At 46.0% G+C, this 21,231-nt stretch overlaps 4 protein-coding genes across 8 annotated transcripts in view; 2 read left to right on the forward strand and 2 right to left on the reverse strand.

Moving 5' to 3' along the window:
- The window catches only part of LOC103383452 (fascin-like), a 6,013-nt gene extending 2,624 nt beyond the window's left edge, over window positions 1-3,389 (forward strand). Inside the window, exons 2-6 of the mRNA XM_008316563.3 lie at window positions 32-163; window positions 1,191-1,347; window positions 1,431-1,552; window positions 1,628-1,798; window positions 2,562-3,389. Of these exons, the coding sequence (XP_008314785.1) occupies window positions 32-163; window positions 1,191-1,347; window positions 1,431-1,552; window positions 1,628-1,798; window positions 2,562-2,767 (788 nt within the window). The 3' untranslated portion in view covers window positions 2,768-3,389. The remainder of the gene's footprint in view (window positions 1-31; window positions 164-1,190; window positions 1,348-1,430; window positions 1,553-1,627; window positions 1,799-2,561) is intronic.
- A 1,702-nt stretch (window positions 3,390-5,091) lies between these two features.
- plk1 (polo-like kinase 1 (Drosophila)) lies at window positions 5,092-9,644 on the forward strand. Its single transcript, XM_017035588.2, is given in 11 exon segments — window positions 5,092-5,796; window positions 6,081-6,249; window positions 7,049-7,193; window positions 7,262-7,355; window positions 7,440-7,665; window positions 7,801-7,840; window positions 7,950-8,047; window positions 8,148-8,225; window positions 8,309-8,463; window positions 8,535-8,717; window positions 8,943-9,644. Coding segments are annotated over 11 exon segments (1,746 nt in total). The 5' UTR covers window positions 5,092-5,433; the 3' UTR covers window positions 9,138-9,644.
- On the reverse strand, window positions 8,940-15,981 carry palb2 (partner and localizer of BRCA2). Of its 4 annotated transcripts, none has more exons than XM_008316559.3 (13): window positions 15,845-15,981; window positions 15,494-15,576; window positions 15,015-15,074; window positions 14,771-14,924; window positions 13,352-14,680; window positions 12,098-13,251; window positions 11,868-12,020; window positions 11,705-11,787; window positions 11,425-11,574; window positions 11,232-11,348; window positions 11,046-11,133; window positions 10,814-10,968; window positions 8,940-10,715 (listed from the first exon to the last, which is right to left on the reverse strand). In XM_008316559.3, exons 2-13 carry the CDS (start codon window positions 15,551-15,553, stop codon window positions 10,496-10,498), a joined length of 3,723 nt encoding a protein of 1,240 aa, XP_008314781.1. In that variant the 5' UTR covers window positions 15,554-15,576; window positions 15,845-15,981; the 3' UTR covers window positions 8,940-10,495. The 4 variants fall into 4 exon arrangements, with proteins under 4 accessions (XP_008314781.1, XP_008314780.1, XP_016891100.1 ...); XM_008316558.3 differs by having other exon boundaries at window positions 15,699-15,961; XM_017035611.2 differs by having other exon boundaries at window positions 15,695-15,960.
- A 622-nt stretch (window positions 15,982-16,603) lies between these two features.
- LOC103383449 (retinol dehydrogenase 8-like) lies at window positions 16,604-20,049 on the reverse strand. 2 transcript variants are annotated; one of them, XM_008316557.3, is made up of 6 exons: window positions 19,527-20,049; window positions 18,581-18,742; window positions 18,191-18,370; window positions 17,957-18,050; window positions 17,346-17,529; window positions 16,604-17,253 (listed from the first exon to the last, which is right to left on the reverse strand). In XM_008316557.3, exons 1-6 carry the CDS (start codon window positions 19,630-19,632, stop codon window positions 17,026-17,028), a joined length of 954 nt encoding a protein of 317 aa, XP_008314779.1. In that variant the 5' UTR covers window positions 19,633-20,049; the 3' UTR covers window positions 16,604-17,025. The 2 variants fall into 2 exon arrangements, with proteins under 2 accessions (XP_008314779.1, XP_016890592.1); XM_017035103.2 differs by lacking the exon at window positions 18,581-18,742 and having other exon boundaries at window positions 19,527-20,048.
- Between the last annotated feature and the right edge of the window lie 1,182 nt (window positions 20,050-21,231).

A 21,231-nucleotide genomic window follows, 5' to 3' on the forward strand; every position in this document is an offset into this window, starting at 1 on the left:
GGCCACTGCTGCGGCCGAGTCGTGGCCCGCGTGGGCCCCACGGGGACGATGAAGGGTGGGAGGGGCGGGCGCGTGGGGAAGGATGAACTGTTCGGCCTGGAGCGAAGCCACGCGCAGGTGGTGCTGACTGCAGGAAACGAGAGGAACGTCTCCACCAGACAAGGTGAGGACAGTGGGGACACTACAGCTGTCCACGCTGATGACGTCACTGCATAACTGGGCTCCACTGCCAACAGCTGTTACAGCAGTCCAGGACTCACAATAGGACCACAGACCAGAGCAGGGGGGGGGGGGGGGGGGGGGGGGGGGAAACCCCCCCCCGCCGCGATGCCACTGTCTCTTCTTCCTCAGCTCTGTTTCCATCCTTCAGTCGCTACGTCTGACTCCCGTACAGCCATACTCTGCCTTCTCTAATAAGTAATAACAATAAAACAACGGTTATTTCTCTCCCTTACCTTCCGGCTTGTCTTCGGCAGCCATTTCCCCTCCACCGTGCGCCTCATCCCTCCTCCTCCGGGTTGAAAACATGTCTGTCCCCAAGGGGGAAAATAACTGAGAAGCTGGACCAGAGTCTGGGCTGACTGACTGGATCAGACGTTCAATCAAACCATCACCGAGGAGGCGACGTCAGCGGCGTGTGTAGCAGAGAGGCTTCTGGGAAATACACACTGGACTGAAGTTCTAGTGGAGGCCCAGGACTAAATCCTCAGTGTGAGGAGGGCTGCTCCAGTTCCCTCAGACCACGGCCATGAAATACTTCAGACTTACTGCAGAATATAGGGGGGGGCGGGGGGGGGGCACAATAGTACTACCATCAGTCTGTGTGGTCTGTTATACAGTGCAGAGAGGGAAAGAACCTTAATGATTCTGATCAGTTTGGGTCACATGACCAAACCCAGCTTCAGGGTTAAAGGTTAACCTTTAGGTTGACCAACCCAGGACCCTGGGTGGTAGAAGTAGGTTTTGGGGTCAGAGCTGTTGAAGACGATCTTTGAGTTTCTTTCTTCAATTCCTGCCAGTATATCAGCGTTGTCTTCAACCAATCAGGCTGAGACTTTAGTCGATGATGATGTCGTTTAAACTAGAAGATTATTAGATTTCATAACATAGACTTGTTTGAGTTTTTTTGTTTGGCGGTGTCCCTGGGGTTTTTCCCGTGCCGGGGGTTAAAAAAGGTTCCACTTTTCTAGGCATGGACCTGTCAGCCAATCAGGATGAGATCGGAGACCAGGAAGTTTTTCAGTTGGAGATGAACCACGAAGACAGGAAGTGTGCATTCAGAACAGCTGCTGGAAAATACTGGACGCTGACGGCCACCGGGGGTCTGCAGTGCACCGCCCTGACCAAGTAAGTCCACAGCCACAGATACTGTCCTGCACGTTGACAGTACCATCAGGTTCCTTAAACTGACACCGTCTCCTATGTCACAGATCAGCCAACAGTTATTTTGAACTCGAGTGGCGGGACGGTCGTGTGTGTTTGTGCGGAGCTAACGGCAAGTACGTGACCGCCAAGAAGAACGGGCAGTTGGCCGCTGCCGTTGACAACGCAGGTGAGCCGTGATTCTGGAGACGGTAAAGGATCAAAAAGAGCTGGGTCACATCTTGGCTGTATTTCTAATCTGTAGGCGAGGCGGAACTCTTCCTGATGAAGCTGATCAACCGTCCACTCATCGTCCTTCGGGGGGAGCACGGCTTCATCGGAGCTCGTAAGGCTGGAATAGCTACTCTGGATTCTAACCGTGCGTCCTACGATGTGTTCCAGCTCGAGTTCCACAATGGAGCTTACGCTCTCAAAGGTGAGCAACATCCATGCATCCATCCATCCATCCATCCACCCATCCATCCATCCATCCATCCATCCATCCATCCATCCACCCATCCATCCATCCATCCATCCATCCATCCATCCATCCATCCATCCATCCATGCATCCATCCATCCATGCATCCATCCATCCATCCATCCATCCATCATCTACCACATATTACCTCTTGGGTTCGTGGGCGGTGCTGGACCAGTCGCTCCCACCTACAGGCGAGGACGGGGTAGTTGAACTTTAGTGGAATGAAAAAACAAATGATTGACATCCCCGTACAGCCAGTGTCTGTCCCTTTAAATGGTAACGAGCCGCTGCAGGCTCCACCCACCTCATTAGCAGTGAGAGGCCCTGAGGACAGACTTTCCAGGGAAGCAGAGATTTGAACCGACTCCCTGCAGTATTTCTCCTTTGAGTTTGATCTAATGATGATAAATATTAACTTTTTTTAATCGCTCTTGAGTTTTGAAAAGTTTCCAAAAACTTCTTTCCTAACTTTCCTAAAGTTCCTCTCAGCCGGGGGAGTAGTATTATAACATATCTTTTTCCTAACTTCCCGTGTCTTTTTACAATATCCTCAAGTGATAAATGAACCATCTATGACTCATACGTGACGTGGACCAACAGCAGCACCACCTAGAGGGGATAGTCTGTAGTTGACATTAGACAGATGTTCCATGTGAACATAGGAGGCGCTGTAGAGCTGTGACATGAGCCTCATTAAGAGTGTGTTGTCTGCCCAGACTCCCAGGGGAAGTACTGGTGCGTTGGAGACGACACGGCGGTGACGTGCAGCAGCTCCTCACCTGTCCAGTTCCTGTTTGAGTTCTGTGACGTCAACAAGATGGCCGTCCGTGCACCGGGGGGCAAGTACCTCAAAGGAGACCATGCTGGGGGGCTCAAGGCAAGTGCAGACTCCCTGGACAACGCCACCCTGTGGGAGTATTAGACAAAACACAGCCGACAAAAAGCTTCAAAATGTTGTTGTTAGAAACCGTAGGTAGGTGTGTGTACCGGTGTATTTGTATGGATGAAGTAAAAAAGTGAAGCTGACAAACCGAGGTCCTAGGACAGAGGCACCTTTACTGTTTTTATTTTACTGGAGAACGGCATCAAATGTTTCTCACTGTTCTGAGGTATTTCATAAAGAGAACGTTGTAACGGAATTCTACGTTAATTGTCGCCTAAGCTTTGCCTGATCAGGCCACGACACTGATGTACGTCACGCCTGCGATTCACCATATGTAACTTTGAATTGTGCTGCTAGCTGTGTTTGTTTCCTTCATTCTCTCGCCTAAAAAGCACAACGTCGTCGTCGTATTGGGATCAATTGGTTCAAATGCTTCTGCTGTAAACTGAATCAAAATGTAAAAACAAAATGGTTGACGTGTCAGGTGGAGGCGGACGACAGACCATGGTTGGGTCAGTCCAATTACCTAATGAATTGACCCCTGTTTTATACCCACTACTCGTACATGATCACGCTTGTAAAAAGTACTGCAGTACTGGACACAATGTTTGCACATGATTTGATCAGAAATCTGCACAAAATGTCAAAAACAAAAACTCAATGTTTGCACATGATTTGATCAGAAACCTGCACAAAATGTCAAAAACTCAGAAGAAAAAGCACATTGGTTTCTATGACGACGACAACACGTCTGCCTTCTCTGGATTGAACTGGATTCTGTCACTGCTGCTGTTCCGTCTCTGTCTCCGGCTCTTGTTGTGACTGTGTGCCTTCCATGTTTTTACTTTTCAAGTAAATAAATAAAGGTTTCTGTCTGTACTGTGGCTGTGACTGACTGTGGATATTCAGGTGAAAGGTTTGTAATATCTGAGGATACCTGAGGTCAGAGGTCGCAGTGATTAGAGTGGTCTTAAACACCTTACACACTGCTCAGCTACGACTTGTAAATGAGCAAACTGAAGACAGAACAGATTTATTGGAGCAGCGTGATGAGGGAAAGAAAGAAGAAGAAGAGCAGCGGCAGCAGAACTGGGTTCTCTAGAGATGATCTGTTCCTGAGCTAAAACTGAAACAAAGGCTGAGGAACGGGAGGCGACCTGCTCTACTTCCTCTTTCCTTCCACCGCAGGAATGTGACCGAGGAGACCACCGTGCTGCATCGAGGTCTGCTGAATCATGTGCTGATAAAAACAGGCAGCAGCAGACAGCAGCGGCTGTGCATGTGTTGCCATGGCAACCAGAGACAGCAGAGATCTGAGGTGAGGGGGATGAATGTTCACACAATGAATCTCACAAATACAGATGGGTTTTTGACATCACACATTTAGGACATCGATGATGTAGATAAGAACCCAGTCATGTGGAAGCATCCATCCATCCATCCATCCATACATCCATCCATGTGTCACGTTCACACAACAAAAGTATAAATATGTGCAGAAAAACAAGGAATATAGAAAATGTTGGATAATGAGGTAAAACTATTGAAGACGACAGCTGTCATTTCTCACACATACCAAGTGCTAAATAAATATTATCAAAATAATCATCGTTGCTTCATCAGAATTTTTTCACAATGACAATGTTTCTACAGCAGAGCGCCACCTGGGTCTTACTACGGAAGAGTATTTAAATAAGTCCCATAACCGAAGTGTTAGAACCGTTGACTGGTGCATTCATAGGAAGCGAGGGTTGAGCGTGCCTATACCACCCTCTGCTGGTGTAACTATTTAGCCCTATAGACTTTAAACCATTTGTATTTGACAGAGCAGCCTCTTCCTCCTCCTGTGGACCAAGCTGTGTCAAAGACAGGCATGGACACATAGTGTGTGTGTGTGTGTGTGTGTTTTCACGCCTGAATGATTTAAAACATGACAAACCCACTGAAGCCATTTCCAACCAACGAGGCGGTAGAGAAAACTACGGAGCCCGTATTATACTGAATAATGGAGAACAACAATTAAAACACTCGACATGGTAAAATAACCAACATTCACCCTCATGTTGTCTGGCAGTAACTCCTTCTTGACAGAAATGCTCTGGTTGTTTGGTTAAACTCGTCAACAAAGTCAACATTTGATCATTTATAGCCCACGACGTCAAACGTCAGGTTAAAATCCCTTTAGGACTAGATTTCCCGACAGGCCTCTGTTCCGAAACCGGAAAAATAATCAGCGATGACGTTCAACCAATCAGAGTATGCCTCAGACTTTCTCGGCTTGTGATTGGCCATTTTTGCACTGGTTTCCCAAGATGCTTTGCTGCACCGCTTCAGAATTCAAATACAGCAGACCAATCAGAGAGCCGTATAACGAACGAGGCAGCATTTTAAACTTGTACCAGACACTGTTGTCAAAAGACTGGACGCCGCAGCAGCACAGTCAGGTTTGGCGTCTGAATCTAGTCCTCATCGGATCTTTTAAAATATTTAAATTCGTTCTTTACATGATATATGTGTTGTTAAAGTAAATGTTCGAGTGTTTTTTTTTGTATTTCCATCTGAGTGTCGGTTTCAGGCGCATACGGGAGTAGCCTCGTTTCCATTACCATACATTAGCGTCGTTTAAAATATAATTCGTAACTGAAGAGCTTTTTTCGAAGTTTTAAAGTTTTTATTAACTCGCCGAAGAATACTCGACACCAAAAATGAGTGCTGCGATCCCGAAGCCGGCGAATCCGTCGGCCCACGTCGACCCAAAGTCGGCTCCTCTCAAAGAAATCCCAGATATTCTGGTGGACTCGCGCACCATGAGGAGATACACGAGGGGACGATTCCTGGGAAAGGGTGGTTTCGCCAAGTGCTATGAAATCACAGACATGGAATCGAAACGGGTTTTCGCCGGAAAAATCGTGCCTAAGTCCCTCATCATGAAGCAGCACCAGAGGGAGAAGATGACCTCGGAAATCGCCATTCACAAAAGCCTGAACCACCCGAACGTCGTGGGTTTCCATGGCTTTTTCGAAGACGATGACTTCGTTTTCGTCGTCCTCGAAATATGCAGGAGAAGGGTGAGTGTTTGTCCAGTCAACACCCTGCCCAGGGCCAACGGTTACCACAGCATTGTCCTCATACAATCGAAGGGACGTTACTGAGATGATTTCCTGTTTGAACTCAGTTCATGTATTTGAGTCAATCACAAATAAAATCCACTGATTTCGACTTATTTCACACTGATTCGGTCACTAACATGGAGGCAGACCTTCATAAACTTTTAACTGTTTTAATATTTACATGTCAGAAATTCTAATTAACTTTATGACTCGATAAACTTTTTTTTTTCTCCCCCCTGTAGTCTTTGTTGGAGCTGCACAAACGTCGTAAGGCTGTGACTGAACCGGAGGCTCGGTACTACATGATGCAGATGCTCAGAGGAGTCCAGTACCTGCACAACAACAAGGTCATCCACCGAGACCTGAAACTGGGCAACATCTTCCTCAACGAAGACATGGATGCCAAGATCGGTAACGACCCCGCTGCTCCACTGCATCACATTTAACAAGGACTAAAACACAGTCATCCAGTGTGAAAACAAAGGTGGTTTTCTAGACCTCAGCTGTTCCTCAGCTGTTCCTCAGCTGCAGTCCTGTCAAAGTGGACCAAATCAATATGTTTTGTTATTAAGTTATTTATATAAACTTTATCTGCACTAATAAAACCCCGTGTTGGATGAACTTGGTTCAACAGTGGACATTAGTCTCACACACACACACACACACACACAGTTGATTGATATTAAACCTTTTTTTTTTTCAGGTTGACTCATGTTTTGATCAGTAAACTGAGCTCCTGGAACATTCTATCACTTTATTCCTGTTTGCTCACTCAAATAAAGACGTGAACAGCTAAGTTTGGCCTTGTTTTGAACTGCGTGACGACAGTTTCAACAGAGGCGGTCTACAGGGTCTGAATCTCTGCACAGGAACCAGTACGTCACAGTAACTAGTTAATGGACCAAATGGGATCACCAAGTTGAAGCTACTACAACCAACTTAACCAGATGTGAAGTCTCGTTTCCGTCTGATTTGATGAAGAACATAAATGCGACCCAGTGCCTCCTCAACCTCCAGACTATCTTTAGTTTTCTGCTGTAGGTCAAACAGAGGCCGCAGCAGAATCGACCTCCACCTTTTCATATCCACAGAACAAACCACCACCCACTCCCACAGGGTTGGCTTTCTGTCTTATTATAGTTAACGTAACGTAAAGACCCGTTGATGTTCTTCTCAGAGCTCACTCTTCTTCTCTGCCCTTCTGGACCAGGTGACTTTGGCCTGGCCACCAAGATCGAGTTTGACGGCGAGAGGAAGAAGACTCTGTGTGGAACTCCGAACTACATCGCTCCAGAAGTGCTGTGTAAGAAAGGCCACAGCTACGAAGTGGACGTGTGGTCGCTGGGATGTATACTGTAAGTTAGGACACTGGGGGGGGGGGCGGCAGTGGCACCAGTCTTCAACAGTGCGTCTCTTCTCACAGATACACCTTGTTGGTGGGCAAGCCTCCATTTGAGACTTCCTGTCTGAAGGAGACCTACACCCGCATCAAGAAGAACAACTACACCATCCCATGGGTAAGACACAGTTCACTGGAACATCACTCATCACTGTTTGGTTTCTGTTTGTTAACACACCCGACCCCCCCTCCCTCCCTGCAGCACATCAACCCACTTGCCTCCACTCTAATCAAACGGATGCTGCACGCCGACCCGGGCCAGCGGCCTACGATCGCTGAGGTGATAGCCGACGAGTTCTTCACCTCAGGCTACATCCCTCTGCGTCTGCCCACCACCTGCCTCACTGTTCCACCCAGGTTTTCCATCGCTCCGTCTACAGCTGGCGATCTGAGCCAGAGGCGTCCACTGACAGCCATTAACAACAAAGGTAAGGTTCTGTCCCCGATCCGCGGCCTCACGGTCTGGACCCAGCTGGTGGCGTGTCCGTCCTCTGTAGTACCAGGTATTGATGTGGAATAAACCACTGAAGGACGTCTGTTTCTGTTTCTCCTTCTGTCAGCAGGTGTGGACAAAGTAGAATCTAAGGACGAGCTTCAGCAAAGGTGAGAGACGTGGCAGGTCTGCAGACCGCCACAGGTTCCTTCGTTCATTACTGAGACAGAATATTTGACGTCTCTCTGATGTGTCCGTCATGTTCCCTCTGTTGTGCAGAGACGCAGAGCCTTCAGAATGCCACCTGAAAGACATGCTGCAGCAGCTCAACGGTATCCTGGCGGCCAAACCCTCAGAGAAGGCTGTGAACTGACAGGGTGAGAGCTGAGGCCACGCCACTCCTCTCCACTCCTCTCCACACTGCAGCTGCTCTGTTCTTTCCACTCCAACACTTGTTGTTTATTGATGTGTTCACAGAAGAGGCAGAAGATCCCGCCTGTATCCCCATCTTCTGGATCAGTAAATGGGTGGACTACTCTGACAAGTACGGACTGGGTAAGAACCAAGAACTGTTTCCAGTTGAACTCACAGTCTGAAGAATCCACCCTAAAAAACCAGATTTGTCTGTGGTGTTTCAGGCTACCAGCTGTGTGACAACAGTGTGGGTGTGCTGTTCAATGACTACACCCGTCTGATCATGTACACTGACGGAGACAGTCTGCAGTACATTGACAAAACTGCGGCGGAGTCCTACCTCAGCGTGCGCAACTACCCTGCGACCCTGAACAAAAAGGTCTGAAGGTCGTTCGACGTCTTCGTCTTCATCTTCTGTTCAGCAGAACTTACAGCTGTTTTTCTCTGCAGATAACTTTGCTGAAGTATTTCCGTAACTACATGAGCGAGCACTTGCTGAAGGCCGGAGCGAACGTGGCACGGCGGGAAGGAGACGAGTTGGCCAGACTGCCTTATCTGCACCTGTGGTTCAGGACCAAGAGCGCCATCGTGCTGCACCTCACCAACGGCACCGTTCAGATTAACTTTTTCCAGGTGAGACCAGAAGCTGCGCCGGGACACCGACTGTTCATGCAGTCAGAGCCGCGGTGACACAGACGACTGAAACCTCACTTTGACGACACGCCTCCAAGGGGACAAAATATTAGACAATATCTAAAAAATGTGCCGTCTTTGCTGCGTTTCTCTCTGTGATCATCGTCAGTGTCGTTCCTTCCATGGCAGCTCAGAACATTTACATTTCCTCTGACTCTTCCTCAGGACCACACCAAGCTGATCCTGTGTCCCCTGATGGGGGCCGTGACCTACATCGACGAGAAGAAGGTCTTCCGCACCTACAAGCTGTCTCTGCTGGAGGAGTTTGGCTGCAGTAAGGAGTTGGCTAGCCGCATGCGCTACGCCAAACTGATGGTGGAGAAACTGTTGGACAGCAAATCCTCGGCCACCGTGCAGTAGTCAAACCCCCCACCTCCATCTCCACCTTCACCTCTTGTATCATTTCTGTCTTTAATCACTGGCTCCTGCTCTGTCTCCTGGTGAAAAGATCATCTCGACTCGTCTTTTATTACTGTGGCAGTGGGAGGCTGTGACTTGACTCTTGGTCGTCTGTTGTATTTTAGTCCGGTGATCGTCATCCTCTTCTTAACTCCTCAGCTGCAGCGCCTCCTTCTGGGTCACTGCTGCAGGTGCTGCAGACGTTGACTCTTTCTGGACATCCGGTGTTGTGTTCAGGTGTCGTGGGTGAAATGAGCACAGAAGACTGTTGTTTTATCTGGGCTGTACATAGAGAAACGGACCACGTCACGTCTTCATCATGTACACGTCTCCTTTTAAGATGTCCTCTTTTAAATGTTTCTGTCAGATCCCTGTCCCAAACTTGTACATACTCCATAATACGTGTACCTGTTGTAAAGATGATAACTTTCTACCAAATTTAAATAAAGACTTTGGAAGATGACAATATTTCTCCGTCTTCGTCCATTGGTTGACGGCCTTTCTTCAGATGACCAGTGGTGCTGCAGTTTGTTTTAAAACCAGCTGATGTTCCGCAGGTGGTCGTCTGTTTGTTCCGCAGGTGGTCGTCTGTTGATGTTCTGCAGGTGGTCGTCTGTTGTTCCGCAGGTGGTCGTCTGTTGTTCCGCAGGTGGTCGTCTGTTGTTCTGCAGGTGGTCATTAAATGTGTTGGTTAATTTGACAGTTTTACATTTTAGATGTTTAAAAGAACAAAGACATTATCATAGAAATGTTTGTTATATGTAAATTATTTTCCAGTTTGATCAAAACAGCAGTGTTGATGACATCACTGCTCTCTCTCCAACAGTTTGAAGATCCATTTCCTGAAAATTGAAAACTCCTCAGTATTAGCAGTAGGAAATGCCACAGTCAGTCAGTTTTCATCAGCAGGACTGGTGTACGACGTGTCGTTGATACTTAGCTTAGCATTATATTTGGTGCTTTAAAATAGCCTGTACATTTTTCAGTGTAATTTAGTTCACTTTCTGATTAAAATAGAAGAATGTTTGGTTTTAAATTCACAGATTGAACACAATATTGACGTTTGAAGTTTAATGGGAATGAGATAAAAACAATGGAAACAGGATATTTCTCTTCTTTAAATATAACGACATGTGAACAATAAAATCGTTGTTTTTTTTAATGACGCTCCAGTGGTTTTAAAACACGTCCAGTGTTGGTAACAGCAGGCTGTAGCTGGACTCATCTTTCAGGAATATTCTAATATAATCTACAGGAGTTCACGGTGGATAAAAATGAAACTACCACTAAATGTGTAAAGGTTTCCTCAGGACTGAAGTCTATATTTGACTGAAGTAGTGTAACGTCACATCTCCGCTGTGATGAGCGGTCAGCAGGGTGTCTCCTCCTCCTCCCCCCCAGCGAGCCAGCTGCCAGCCCTCCTTCTCTGGAGCCCACACCATTCTGGAGGCACGGTGACGTTGGAGTTCCCACACACACACGCAGCCATTCTGACTCAGGCCGACCACGCTGGAGCTGTTGACGTCGGCCTCGCACAGTCTGCAGCAAAGACACACACCAGGGGAGCGTCAGGTACCGGAGGGAACAGTGGGACACACACACACACACACACACACACACACCTGTCCTCAGCTCACCTGCCTGACCAGACCGTGGGTGGATACAGCTGAGTCAGCACCATAGATGTTCTGTTCAGAGGATTGACGGCGACCACGGAGAAGAAGGCTCTTTTCTCTCTCTCCTCTTCCACGGTGACCAGTTGTTGATGCTGCAGCAGGACAAACAACACTCCCTGTGCAGGGAACACACAGGGGTGAGACGTTCTGAGGAGGGAGACAGCTTCACCCTGATGAGACGAAACAGACTTACTCTGTAGGAGAATCCTCTCAGACAGACTGAAGGCATCAAAGCATCAGGGAGGACGAGCGTCCGCAGCAGCTGACCGGTCTCCAGGTGCCTTCAACAAACACACACCAGTAACAGAACACTCCAGAGTCAAAGCCAGTGACATCTGGGGCAGTGGTATCAAACACCGTGGCACCGATCCTGCCTTACCAAATGAAGACACGTGCCGTCTCATCTGAGCCAATCAGAGCGTCAGAAAGCCCCTCCACCGGGGCCAGGGCCCCGACACGCACCCCAGGAGACACAAGACTGTGAGCATTTGGTTTTCTGAGGAAGAAAGAAGATCAGCACTGAAGCAGTGGAGGGCAGCAGTGATGAGGGTAACAACAGGGGTGTCAGGTACCTGCTGTGGTCTGATTGGTCAAACACCTGCAGGGTGGAGCCGGCCGAGGAGTGGGAGGATGTTACCACTCTGGATTTATAGACCCCCACAGCAGCCTGAACTACACCTTCACATAACAGCATCTGCATGAAGCTGGTGCACGACAGCGTCCTGTGGACGTGGACGTGGACGACACACACATGTTTCACATGGACGTTTCTCTGATCGTTTTAGTTCAAACTTTTGTTTGATTCGTGGCTTCAATTTCTGTGCAGGAAAGAAGTCTGAAAGTTATATTCACCGGACTTCTCTGATTTCCAGCTGACCCAAAGTGACGAACATCAGGCCCGCAGCATCAGGGACAGGAAACACGTTGATCACAGGCTGTAAAGGAAAAGAAGGAAAAATGAACTCGACCTCAGGTTTCTTCTTCTCAGGTTTGGGAAATTCCAGACAACACTCACGTGTCTGAAGGTCCAGGTGTGAATTAGGGTCCAGTCGGATGTTTCCGTCCGACTCCACAAGCACGCGGCCCACTTCCCTGCTGCTGCTACATACAAGCGCCCTGAGGGTCCAGACAGGCAGCAGGCGTCGACCAGACGGCCTCCTGCTGGGGTCTGAACAGAAATGACACAGTTCTAACAACGGAGGTGGCGACGACAAGTCGTTCCTGAGGAAACAGGAAAAGTCCCACCTTTAGTGTTTCTGTGCTGCTCTTCTCCTGTGGCTCTGCACTCAGACACTGAGTATCTGAAGGCTTTGGTTCTAGGGGGGCCTCGATCGGAACGACGGGAGAATCCCTGGAGGGGAAGCACGTAAAGGACGGACAGGGAGAGAGAGATGGGGGAGAAGGGGTGAAGGCGGTTGGAGAGGGGGGAGACGGAGCCAAATTGAGAACTGGAGCAGAGGGAGAAGGAGTCGGTGGGAGTCCTGGAGACACAGGGTGAGGTGTGAGTCCAACAGAAGGTGGTGCTGGGGAGGTCAGGTGTGGGGTTGTGAAGGGGGAGGGGGCGGTGAGGGCTGAGGGCTGAGAGGTGACATCATGGCGTGGTAAACACTTCTCATCTGTCTTTAAGTCTTGGACCAGTGACATCACTCCTGCAGCTTCACTGACGTCACATGACCTCGCAGCAGAGCAGCCAATAACAGGTGTCTCCTGCAGTGGCCAATCAAAAGAAAGATGTTTGATGACAGCGCCACTCTCTCTTTCCTCATTTGAAGGTCTGTGATCTCTCTCTAATGCTGACTGTTCTACTCCATAGTCTGTAGACTGACCAGTCACCTGGTCATTCACTTCACCTCTAGGGCTCTCTGCTGAACGCTCCGAGGGTTGAGTCTCAGGGTTGGTGTCAGTGGTTTGCTCTGTTGCAGCAGATGGCTGAATCACTGACACAGCCACTGACCCAGGCTGTGATTTGACATTTTCACACTGATCTCGGCTGCTGAGTGGCTCTTCGCTCAAAGACCGCTTTGACTGTTTATTCAAGCTTTTTCCGTTCATCGGAGCTCGGTTTTGTGATTTTGCAACTGTGGGTGTGAGGCTGAGTGTGAGAGGGAGCGACAGGTCAGTGTCATTGCTGCTGCAGGGGGGGAGACCACGGCTGACGCTACTGCGTGTTTTACAGAAAGGTGATGAGAAATGTTCCACTCCTGCTTCTGTGACCACTTGTTGTAGCTTCTGCAGCTTCAGAGATGCAAACTGGTCATCTGGGAGATGAAAGTCCTGGTGGGTCTCCAGAGACACCAGGGTTTTCAGCACTGAGATGGAGGTCAGCGAGGGGAGTGGGAGAACTGGAGTTTGAGCAGGAGGAGAAGAAGGCAGGAGGAGAGACTGGCAGCTGGATGGACCTGGGCACAAAGATTTTAGAATGAATGAAATTAAAAAAAAACTTCCTTAAAATGTTTTTAAAAACAGCTAGAAATCACAAAGTCGGCTTCTCAAACTTACTTTGACTCATCTGTGACTTTTCCCTGTTACTCCTCCTCACAAACATGGGATACACATTCTGTTGTTGTCCAGATGCTGGGCCGCTCTGGTCTCCAGTGACTGCAGGTGCATGCTGGGTAGGTGTGCTGAGGTGGAGCACAGTCTGACCAGCATCTGTCACAGGATCAGGAGGACACGGTGAAGAGGAGAGCGGGGGGGTGGGCTGTTCGTCTCGACCGGACACTGGAGTCTGACGTCTTCTTCTAGCCCTGGTCCCTTTTCTCCTCCCGCCTCTTCTCGCAGCAGGAGTGCAGGTCCCAGGGGACGACTGGTTCCGCTCAGTGATGTGACTGGAGCTCTGATGGTCAACAGTGACTTCTGCTGCTCCATCAACCAGACTGTTATTTGATGGTTCGTGACCAGATGAAGTGGTCAGCGGGGAGGATGCGGTCTGACCTGAACACACATCACTCTGCCACCGTCTGGTGTTTGCTCCTCTGCCACGACCACGGCTCCTGCGATGCCTTCCCATGTTGAGCTGTGACAGTATGACAGCCTGCATGTCAGGCTGACTCTGTGACATGGTCATACGTCTTGTAGTTCGAACATAGTACTCTGCAGGAAAAATTAACCCCTCCACTAGTGTACACGAGTCTAACAAACCAACACTCTGTCTTTTCTTCACTACCACATTGTTCTCATTATAGCTTTTATTTTCCTTTTTAACTGTGGCATTCTGTTCAGCATTATTGTTACGATTCTCTGCAGAAGACACTGGCGGCCCATGACATTTATTCATTTCAACATCGTTTCTTTCCTCTTCCTGCTTTCTTTTTCTTTTTAAAGTGCAAACCCGACTCGTTTGCTCTGTGTCTTCAGTAAGATTCCCAAATTTGACCGGCAAAGCTGAGGATTCTAAAGGCGTCTTCTCCTCCTCTTCCTTGTCTCCAATATTTGCAGTGTATGGATGGGTTTCCCAGTGTGAATGTGTCAGAGAGGTGGAGCCAGAGAACAGGTCTTCAGTTTCATTCACAGTCCCTTCTTCTTCTTCATACTTGACTTCCACCGTGGCTCTTTGGATTTCTTCCACTTCTTTCTCTATTTTAAAACTCTCCATCTCTTTCCCCTTCTCCTCTGCTTCCTCGTGGTTGTCTGGATTCACGGACGCCTCAGTACTTCTCCTTTCCAAGCGTAGACGACTGCGCCGGGACCTGAGGCGCAGAGCAGGACTAAATCTCTGGCCTCCTTCACCATCATGACAAGGATCTGGAGACTGTTGGCAAGAAGAATCAGAGGGGAGCAGAATCCTGATAACATGGCGCCCCCTGGTGTTATCATTGTCCCAGGAACCTAGAAAAAGAAAAGTCTCAGATAAATATTAAATGCAAACTACATCCAACATATTAGAAACTGTAGAGAGATAAAAGCATTAAATGATACCATTGTCTGCTGCTGCACTTCCAGGGTTCAGCTTCAGTGGTGACTGACTGATTTGCAGCTTGGACGTCACGTCCTTGTCACTCTGCCCCTGATGGTTCTGCTGAATGATCCTGTTCTTCACATGGTGACGCACTGCTTCCAAACGCTCAGCACGCTGCAAACACGTACATTCTTTTTTTTTCTTTTTTCCTTTTACAAATGACTAACAAAAATAAATAAATGATCACATTATCACTTTTCTTACCTTGAGTTTTTCAGCTGTCCTGACATATTCTCTTTGTAAGATTTCCAACTTCCTACGGAGCTGTGAAATGTAATATTAATAGAGGAGATATTCTAAAATGTTCCAATTAGGTCATTAAATCACTTCATGTAACAACAATAGGCAGAAAAATGTGCACTTAAACAAGATAACATAATAACATAACATAATTACACTTTCGAATATTTGTCTACAAGAAATCATAAGAACATACGGTTCTGAAAATAATACTAATATATTGCTGAACTACCTGGTTGTTTAACTATATAATAAAGCCTATTTAAATGACCCAGCAGGATATGTTGTTATTTAAATTAGTCCTTAACCAGCTACAAACTTCTACAGTCAGCATCCGCATTTATTTATTTCGAAATCAATATAATATATACGATGTGAAAACCTCTTAAATAATACGACTAAAACAGTACAACACAGCGGCAGTAACTGTTTTACTTCAATACCTTTTCCTTATCGTCGTACATCAGTGTGGTCTTCAGCTGCTCCTCCACGTCTCTCTCCATCGTTCCCACGGACTCACTCAGCCCTAAACACATGGAATAGTTTTACATGACACTGACACAACAGAAACATACCTATATACCCAAAAACTGGGTTGTTCTTCTTGTTGTTGTTGTTGCTTTTTAACAAGAAGCTGGTTTTACCTACATCGCTGGACTCGACTTAGAAAAACGTAGGTAAGATTCGCTGAAATAACCGAGTAAAACATTAACGTTCACCAACGTCGGCTTCACATTAACTTCTTCTTTCTGTCGTAGTTTTAATCAGAATGCTGCTGTTTCAGAGCCACTTACATTCGTTCACGTCATGATGTTACTGCTTCAACATGGAGAGTTTATTTTGCTGATCGATTGCGCCGGCATCGACTTAGTTCCAATTTCCCGCTACTCCCATAGCAGACCTGAGCAACTGCGCTCCGAGTATTCGATCTGCCTGGCTATAGAATACATTAAGTGTAATATTTATTAATTTAAAGAAGTTTTAAATTATTTTAAAAGAATTTTAGCATTTGCAGTATTTTATGAGCAACGTGTGCTGTAGTTCAGAACCACCCAATCTACTATTAACTAATAACTGAATAGGGATCCCAGCATTAATAATGAGAGGAAGATGGTCAACTGAGTACCTCAGGAAGCAGCAGTCTATGTGTAAAGTCCTTTAACTGAGGGATTAGCAGCTCAGCTGATTAACCTTTAAGTAAGACTGATTTTGTGTCACCTCGAACCTGGTGTTGCCTTGAGCTTTTTCCTGCATAACAGTAAGTGTTTCAACGCTCTAGTATAGCGTAACAAATTCCACGTTTTGCCAATAATACAAGTACAACTGTTACTTTTACCGTCTCTTCCAGGAGCAAGTGAGATCAGCGTTCATCCTCTGCTTCAAAATGTACAAGGGCTGGTGAAAAAAATACACAACCTAGCTACCAAGCTATATATATATACCTTAGCTATATATTTATATACATATATACATACACATATATACATATATACTGTATATACATATATATATATAAACTGATTCCATTGAAACAATATTTGACACAGCTTTTATTTGTGTTATCAAACGCAAAGGAACAACAATTTATCAACTAATATCTGTTAATTATCTTCACACAGTACAAAGTATGAAGTAATAGTAACAGAATATATGAATAAAATAGATTTATCCTTGTAGTTTAAGTAATAATTTGCACATTTGGCACTCTGGAAAAGGTTACCTAAACATTACCATTACACACACACACAGAGTACGGTCATGTTATGACGTGAATGTAACTTTAAGTGTTAGTTCACATATTACTAAAAGTGTGAATTAGGCAGATCATGAATTTAAATGAAGAATGCATGTAAGCAGTTTCTTTCTTAACAACTAATGAAACATATGAAGAAATTATTAAATGACCTACTTTATAAGTCAAAATCCTATGTCAAATGTTTGTTTTATTCAAAATGCTTATGTAAGACATGAGGTTTCAGTTTGGTGAAATGGTCCTGCTCCTCAGACATCCACATGTCAGGTACTTCATCACAGACATGCTGATGTGCATTAGGGTTCCCATGTTGAAGAGCATGTGGTAGAAGGCATGGACAGACAGACCTCCAGTCTCATCAGCGTATTTCAGTGCCACAATAGGTGTGTACATGGGGTTGGTCAGATTGCGGAAACGTGGATTTGCTGCTTCGATCACTTTCTTTGTGCACTGCAGAAGATTTGAACATTGACAGAAACAGTTGACAGTCAGACGAACAGGAAGGATCATCAGCAGGGGAAACTCTTTGTCAGAGAACTTACTCTGGCGATGTCATCAGGCGTCTGCCCCATAACCTCAAAGATGTCCATAGAAGAAGGAAGGTAGACATTTTTGAAATAGTGAACCGTGTCGGGGTCAGCGCCGGGGCAGTCTCTCTGCCTCACCTCCTGAATCATCTTTGCTTCGAATTCTGTGTGAACTGGTCCAGGCTCAATCAAGGACAGTCTGAGGGACAGGATTAACAAGTAATTAACAAACAAATTAACATACGAGAAACTATAAGAAAGTCCTTTGTACAGATTGTTAGAAACTAATTTTGTCTGCCTACAGTTTTAGTATTTTAATAGTAGCAAGATTTAATATAACATAACCTGAAAGCTAAATAATTTCTATTTTATATATTATATTTTTAATATAATATTAAGTATAATATAATAAAGATTACATGTGTAAATTATGTGTGCAGATTTTAGGTAAGAAAGTCAACACTGAAGGATGACCCCAAACGGAATGAGAAACAAATTAGAAATTAGAAATAATACATACATATTATAAAATATTTAACCTTAAGAAGAAAAGCTAAGGAACCATGTGATGCCATCTAAATGAAACCTTCTTACTCTTGTGGTAAATAGGGAACAGTAACACTCACGTGACATCAAACTTCAGCAGCTGCACAGCTAAACTCTCACAGAAACCTTCCATGGCAAACTTAGACGCTGCGTACACGTCGTTAAACACCACACCTGCCAAGGAAAAAACCAAACAAAGCTCATGGCCGTTAGCCTTTCTTCACTCCAACCCTGCACGTCAACCACCAATCATCTGTCAAACCTGTCATTGGCCCCACCCACTCACCCTTTCACCAGTTGACCTCCCTACCCACCTTGCAGTCCCATCACACTGCTGACCACGATGATGTGTCCACCTCTTCTCTTCTTCATGTCAGGCATCACCTCCTTTATCATGCGGATGACTCCAAAGACATTGGTCTCAAAGACTTTCTTCATCTCCTCAATGGGAATGCTCTCCACAGGACCCACCAGGCCGATACCTGCGTTATTGACTGGAGATAAAAACACGAAAAACACGCTAAGCTCAATCATAGATCAAATATACCAAAAAACAAACATAGTTATGCAGTGAAAAAGAATAAAGTTGTAAGGAGGCTCATTGTGCAAACCTCTTCTTACAGACAATAGTCGCCCTCTGGTGGTCACATCCTACACATCCAGATCCTGATCTACATCAGCTTACTATCAGCTACTTCACTTACTAAGGACATCAACGTGCCGATCTTTGATGCTGTCGACACACTGTTTGACAGACTCGTCGCTGCAGACGTCCAGCACAGCCAGAGACAGAGTTTTCCCGTACGTGTCCCCGGCTGCTTCCACCAGTTTATCTTTACGCTTTAGGTCACGCATGGTGGCAATGACTGTGCACAGTGGGATGAAAAACAGGAAATCAGCAGCAAAAGTGAACGCTGGTGAAACCAACCAAGGCAGTGTTTTGACAAATGATCATTTTGTCAACAACACGTTGTGTCGGGGCTTGTTACTAAAATGTGGATTGATTATTGATTGATTATTTTTCCTTCTTGTCAAAGTGCAAAAAATGCTGAGGGGAAGGTGAAACAAACACTCTTTTGAACATGATTAGGCAAGAGAACGGTTGGAGGGAAAATTCTAAACATTTGCTTTCAGTTCGACTTACTGTATATACAAAGTCAAGGTCAAAAGTCAAGGTCAAAGTGGCTTCACCGATATGTCTCTGACCTCTTGTCTCACATTACATTTCTAAAAATGTGTTTAATGCTGAGTGAATTCCTGAAACACAGAGAACAAACAAACCCTAAACCAAACCTAACCACCCTAACCCAAACCTAACCACCCTAACTTAACGCTAACCTAAACCTAACCTAAACCTAACCTAACCACCCTAACTTAACGCTAACCTAAACCAAACCTAACCCCCCAAACCTAACGCTAACCTAAACCTAACCTAAACCTAACCTAACCCCCCTAACCCCCCTAACCTAAACCTAAACCTAACCACCCTAACTTAACGCTAACCTAAACCTAACCACCTAAACCTAACCACCCTAACCTAACCACAGTACTGTAATGCAGTAATGCAGTAAACCCTCAGCTGAACCAAACCACCAAAGACAACTTGTTCACTCTGAATCCCTCTGCAGACCACAGCGGGGGTGCACTCACCATGGTAACGCCTCTGCTCATCTTTGGCCAGCATCACAGCCATCCTCAGGCCGATGCCGGAGGAGCAGCCCGTGATCAGCACCACCTTCTGTCCAGGACCGGCCATGTCTCTCCTGCTGCTCCTCACTGCTCCTCACTGCTCCTCACTGCTCCACAGACCGTCGACTGACGCTCCAGCAGACCGGCAGCTCTGTGGTCTGAGGCGATTTGACCAGAAAGCTGCTCTAAGAGGATGAGTGAGACGGAGTAGGAGAGAGGTCACATGGTCAGGCCGCACAGAGAAGATTACCTCCTGGTTGGAAGAAAGTTACCATTCATACAACATCCCATAATCAACAGACATCTGTTCACTTCTAGAGGGAGCTTGTTGTAGTCACACTTGGACTTAAAGTCAAAACGAACACAGGCATCTTTACAGTGATTTGGCGCCACCAAGTGGTCAATGTTATAATTGTTTCAGAGGAGTACCCGGTGTAGGTCAACACTAACTCAGATACATCATCACACATGATGGTGCTGAAGGGTGTTTCCCCCTTCTGTCATAATTATGACTGACACACAGACGCATGCACACACACACACCAGCGTGCACGCGCACTAACGCACTTTTTTCAAAGCAACAATAAACCTGTCAGTCAAACCCAAAGCCTGAGGAAGAAACAGCAGAAATATTCCTGGAATCTATTTCCACTACTTCCAGAAAGAGTACCCTTCATGTTCTGCATGCCATGTACTCAAGTACTGCATGTACTACGTTAATATTTATAATATATATATGCATAATATTTATTTATTTTATTTTTAGCCGGCTGTATTTGTGGTAGCAAATGACTCACATTGGTCAAACAGTTCAAATGACGACTTTTATATTTTTATACAGAGATTCACCAATAATTAAAAAGAATACAATTGAGCTCATTATATTTGAAAAAGATGCTTTTTTTGCAGTGTTTTATTAATGTATTGAAATAGTAATTTCTTTTTATTTCAGCTTCACCTGCTGGAGGCCGGGGGCTCTCACACATGTGTGTGTGTGTGTGTGTGTGTGTGTGTGTGTGTGTGTGTGTGCAGCTCAGGATTTCTCTTGGACTTTTTCAGCCATAAACTTGTCTGAACTTCTCGGACACCTTTGCTCGACCTTCAGCAGGTAGAGATGACAAACGTGATGTTTTCACCTCTTTTTTTTTTTTTTTTTTTTTCAAAGTTGCTCCTGAAGAAGACTGTGCTGGAAAAGACTGTAGGGAGGGCAAAGACAGACAGGCACTGGAATTTGGAATCTGCAGCAGCATAGTTTATTAGCTGGGCAGCGCCGCTGTCCTGTCGTAGCATGCTGCACGTCTGTGTGTGTGTGTGTGTGTGTGTGTGTGTGTGTGAGGCAGACAGCGTGTTAAACAGTGAGAAAGTATGTGAAGGACTGTGGTCCAATAATCATTGTTTATGTAGAGATGAGGATCACGGAGTCAGACTCACTGTGCCTTTTGTTACTTTTGTCTTTTTTGTGCTGATGCAGAAACCCCACTGACAGAGTCAACAACAGACCACCCTCGGTGTAGTTCACAGACACAGGCTCTGCTGTAACATAAATGAATAACTACATCTCCAGGTCTTTGGGTTGAATCCCAAGGAAACTCTCTCAGGTGGACTGAGTTGACAATGGAACTGAAAGGATCCACAAAAATAAACAGTAGACTAATGATGTTTCCCC

Source organism: Cynoglossus semilaevis, chromosome 9 (genome assembly GCF_000523025.1).
Source record: "Cynoglossus semilaevis isolate Cse_v1.0 chromosome 9, Cse_v1.0, whole genome shotgun sequence".
In the NCBI taxonomy this organism is placed as follows: domain Eukaryota; kingdom Metazoa; phylum Chordata; class Actinopteri; order Pleuronectiformes; family Cynoglossidae; genus Cynoglossus; species Cynoglossus semilaevis.

Coding starts and splice junctions, on each gene's coding strand:
- LOC103383449 (XM_008316557.3), bottom strand. CDS start 19,632: ATGGCCGGTCCTGGACAGAAGGTGGTGCTGATCACGGGCTGCTCCTCC. Junction 18,743..19,526: donor TGAGCAGAGGCGTTACCATG/GTGAGTGCACCC, acceptor CACTGTGCACAG/TCATTGCCACCATGCGTGAC. Junction 18,371..18,580: donor TCGGCACGTTGATGTCCTTA/GTAAGTGAAGTA, acceptor TTTTATCTCCAG/TCAATAACGCAGGTATCGGC.
- palb2 (XM_008316558.3), bottom strand. CDS start 15,759: ATGTTTTACTCGGTTATTTCAGCGAATCTTACCTACGTTTTTCTAAGT. Junction 14,681..14,770: donor AAGTGCAGCAGCAGACAATG/GTATCATTTAAT, acceptor TTCTTTTTCTAG/GTTCCTGGGACAATGATAAC. Junction 11,575..11,704: donor CTGGAAATCAGAGAAGTCCG/GTGAATATAACT, acceptor CCACGTCCACAG/GACGCTGTCGTGCACCAGCT.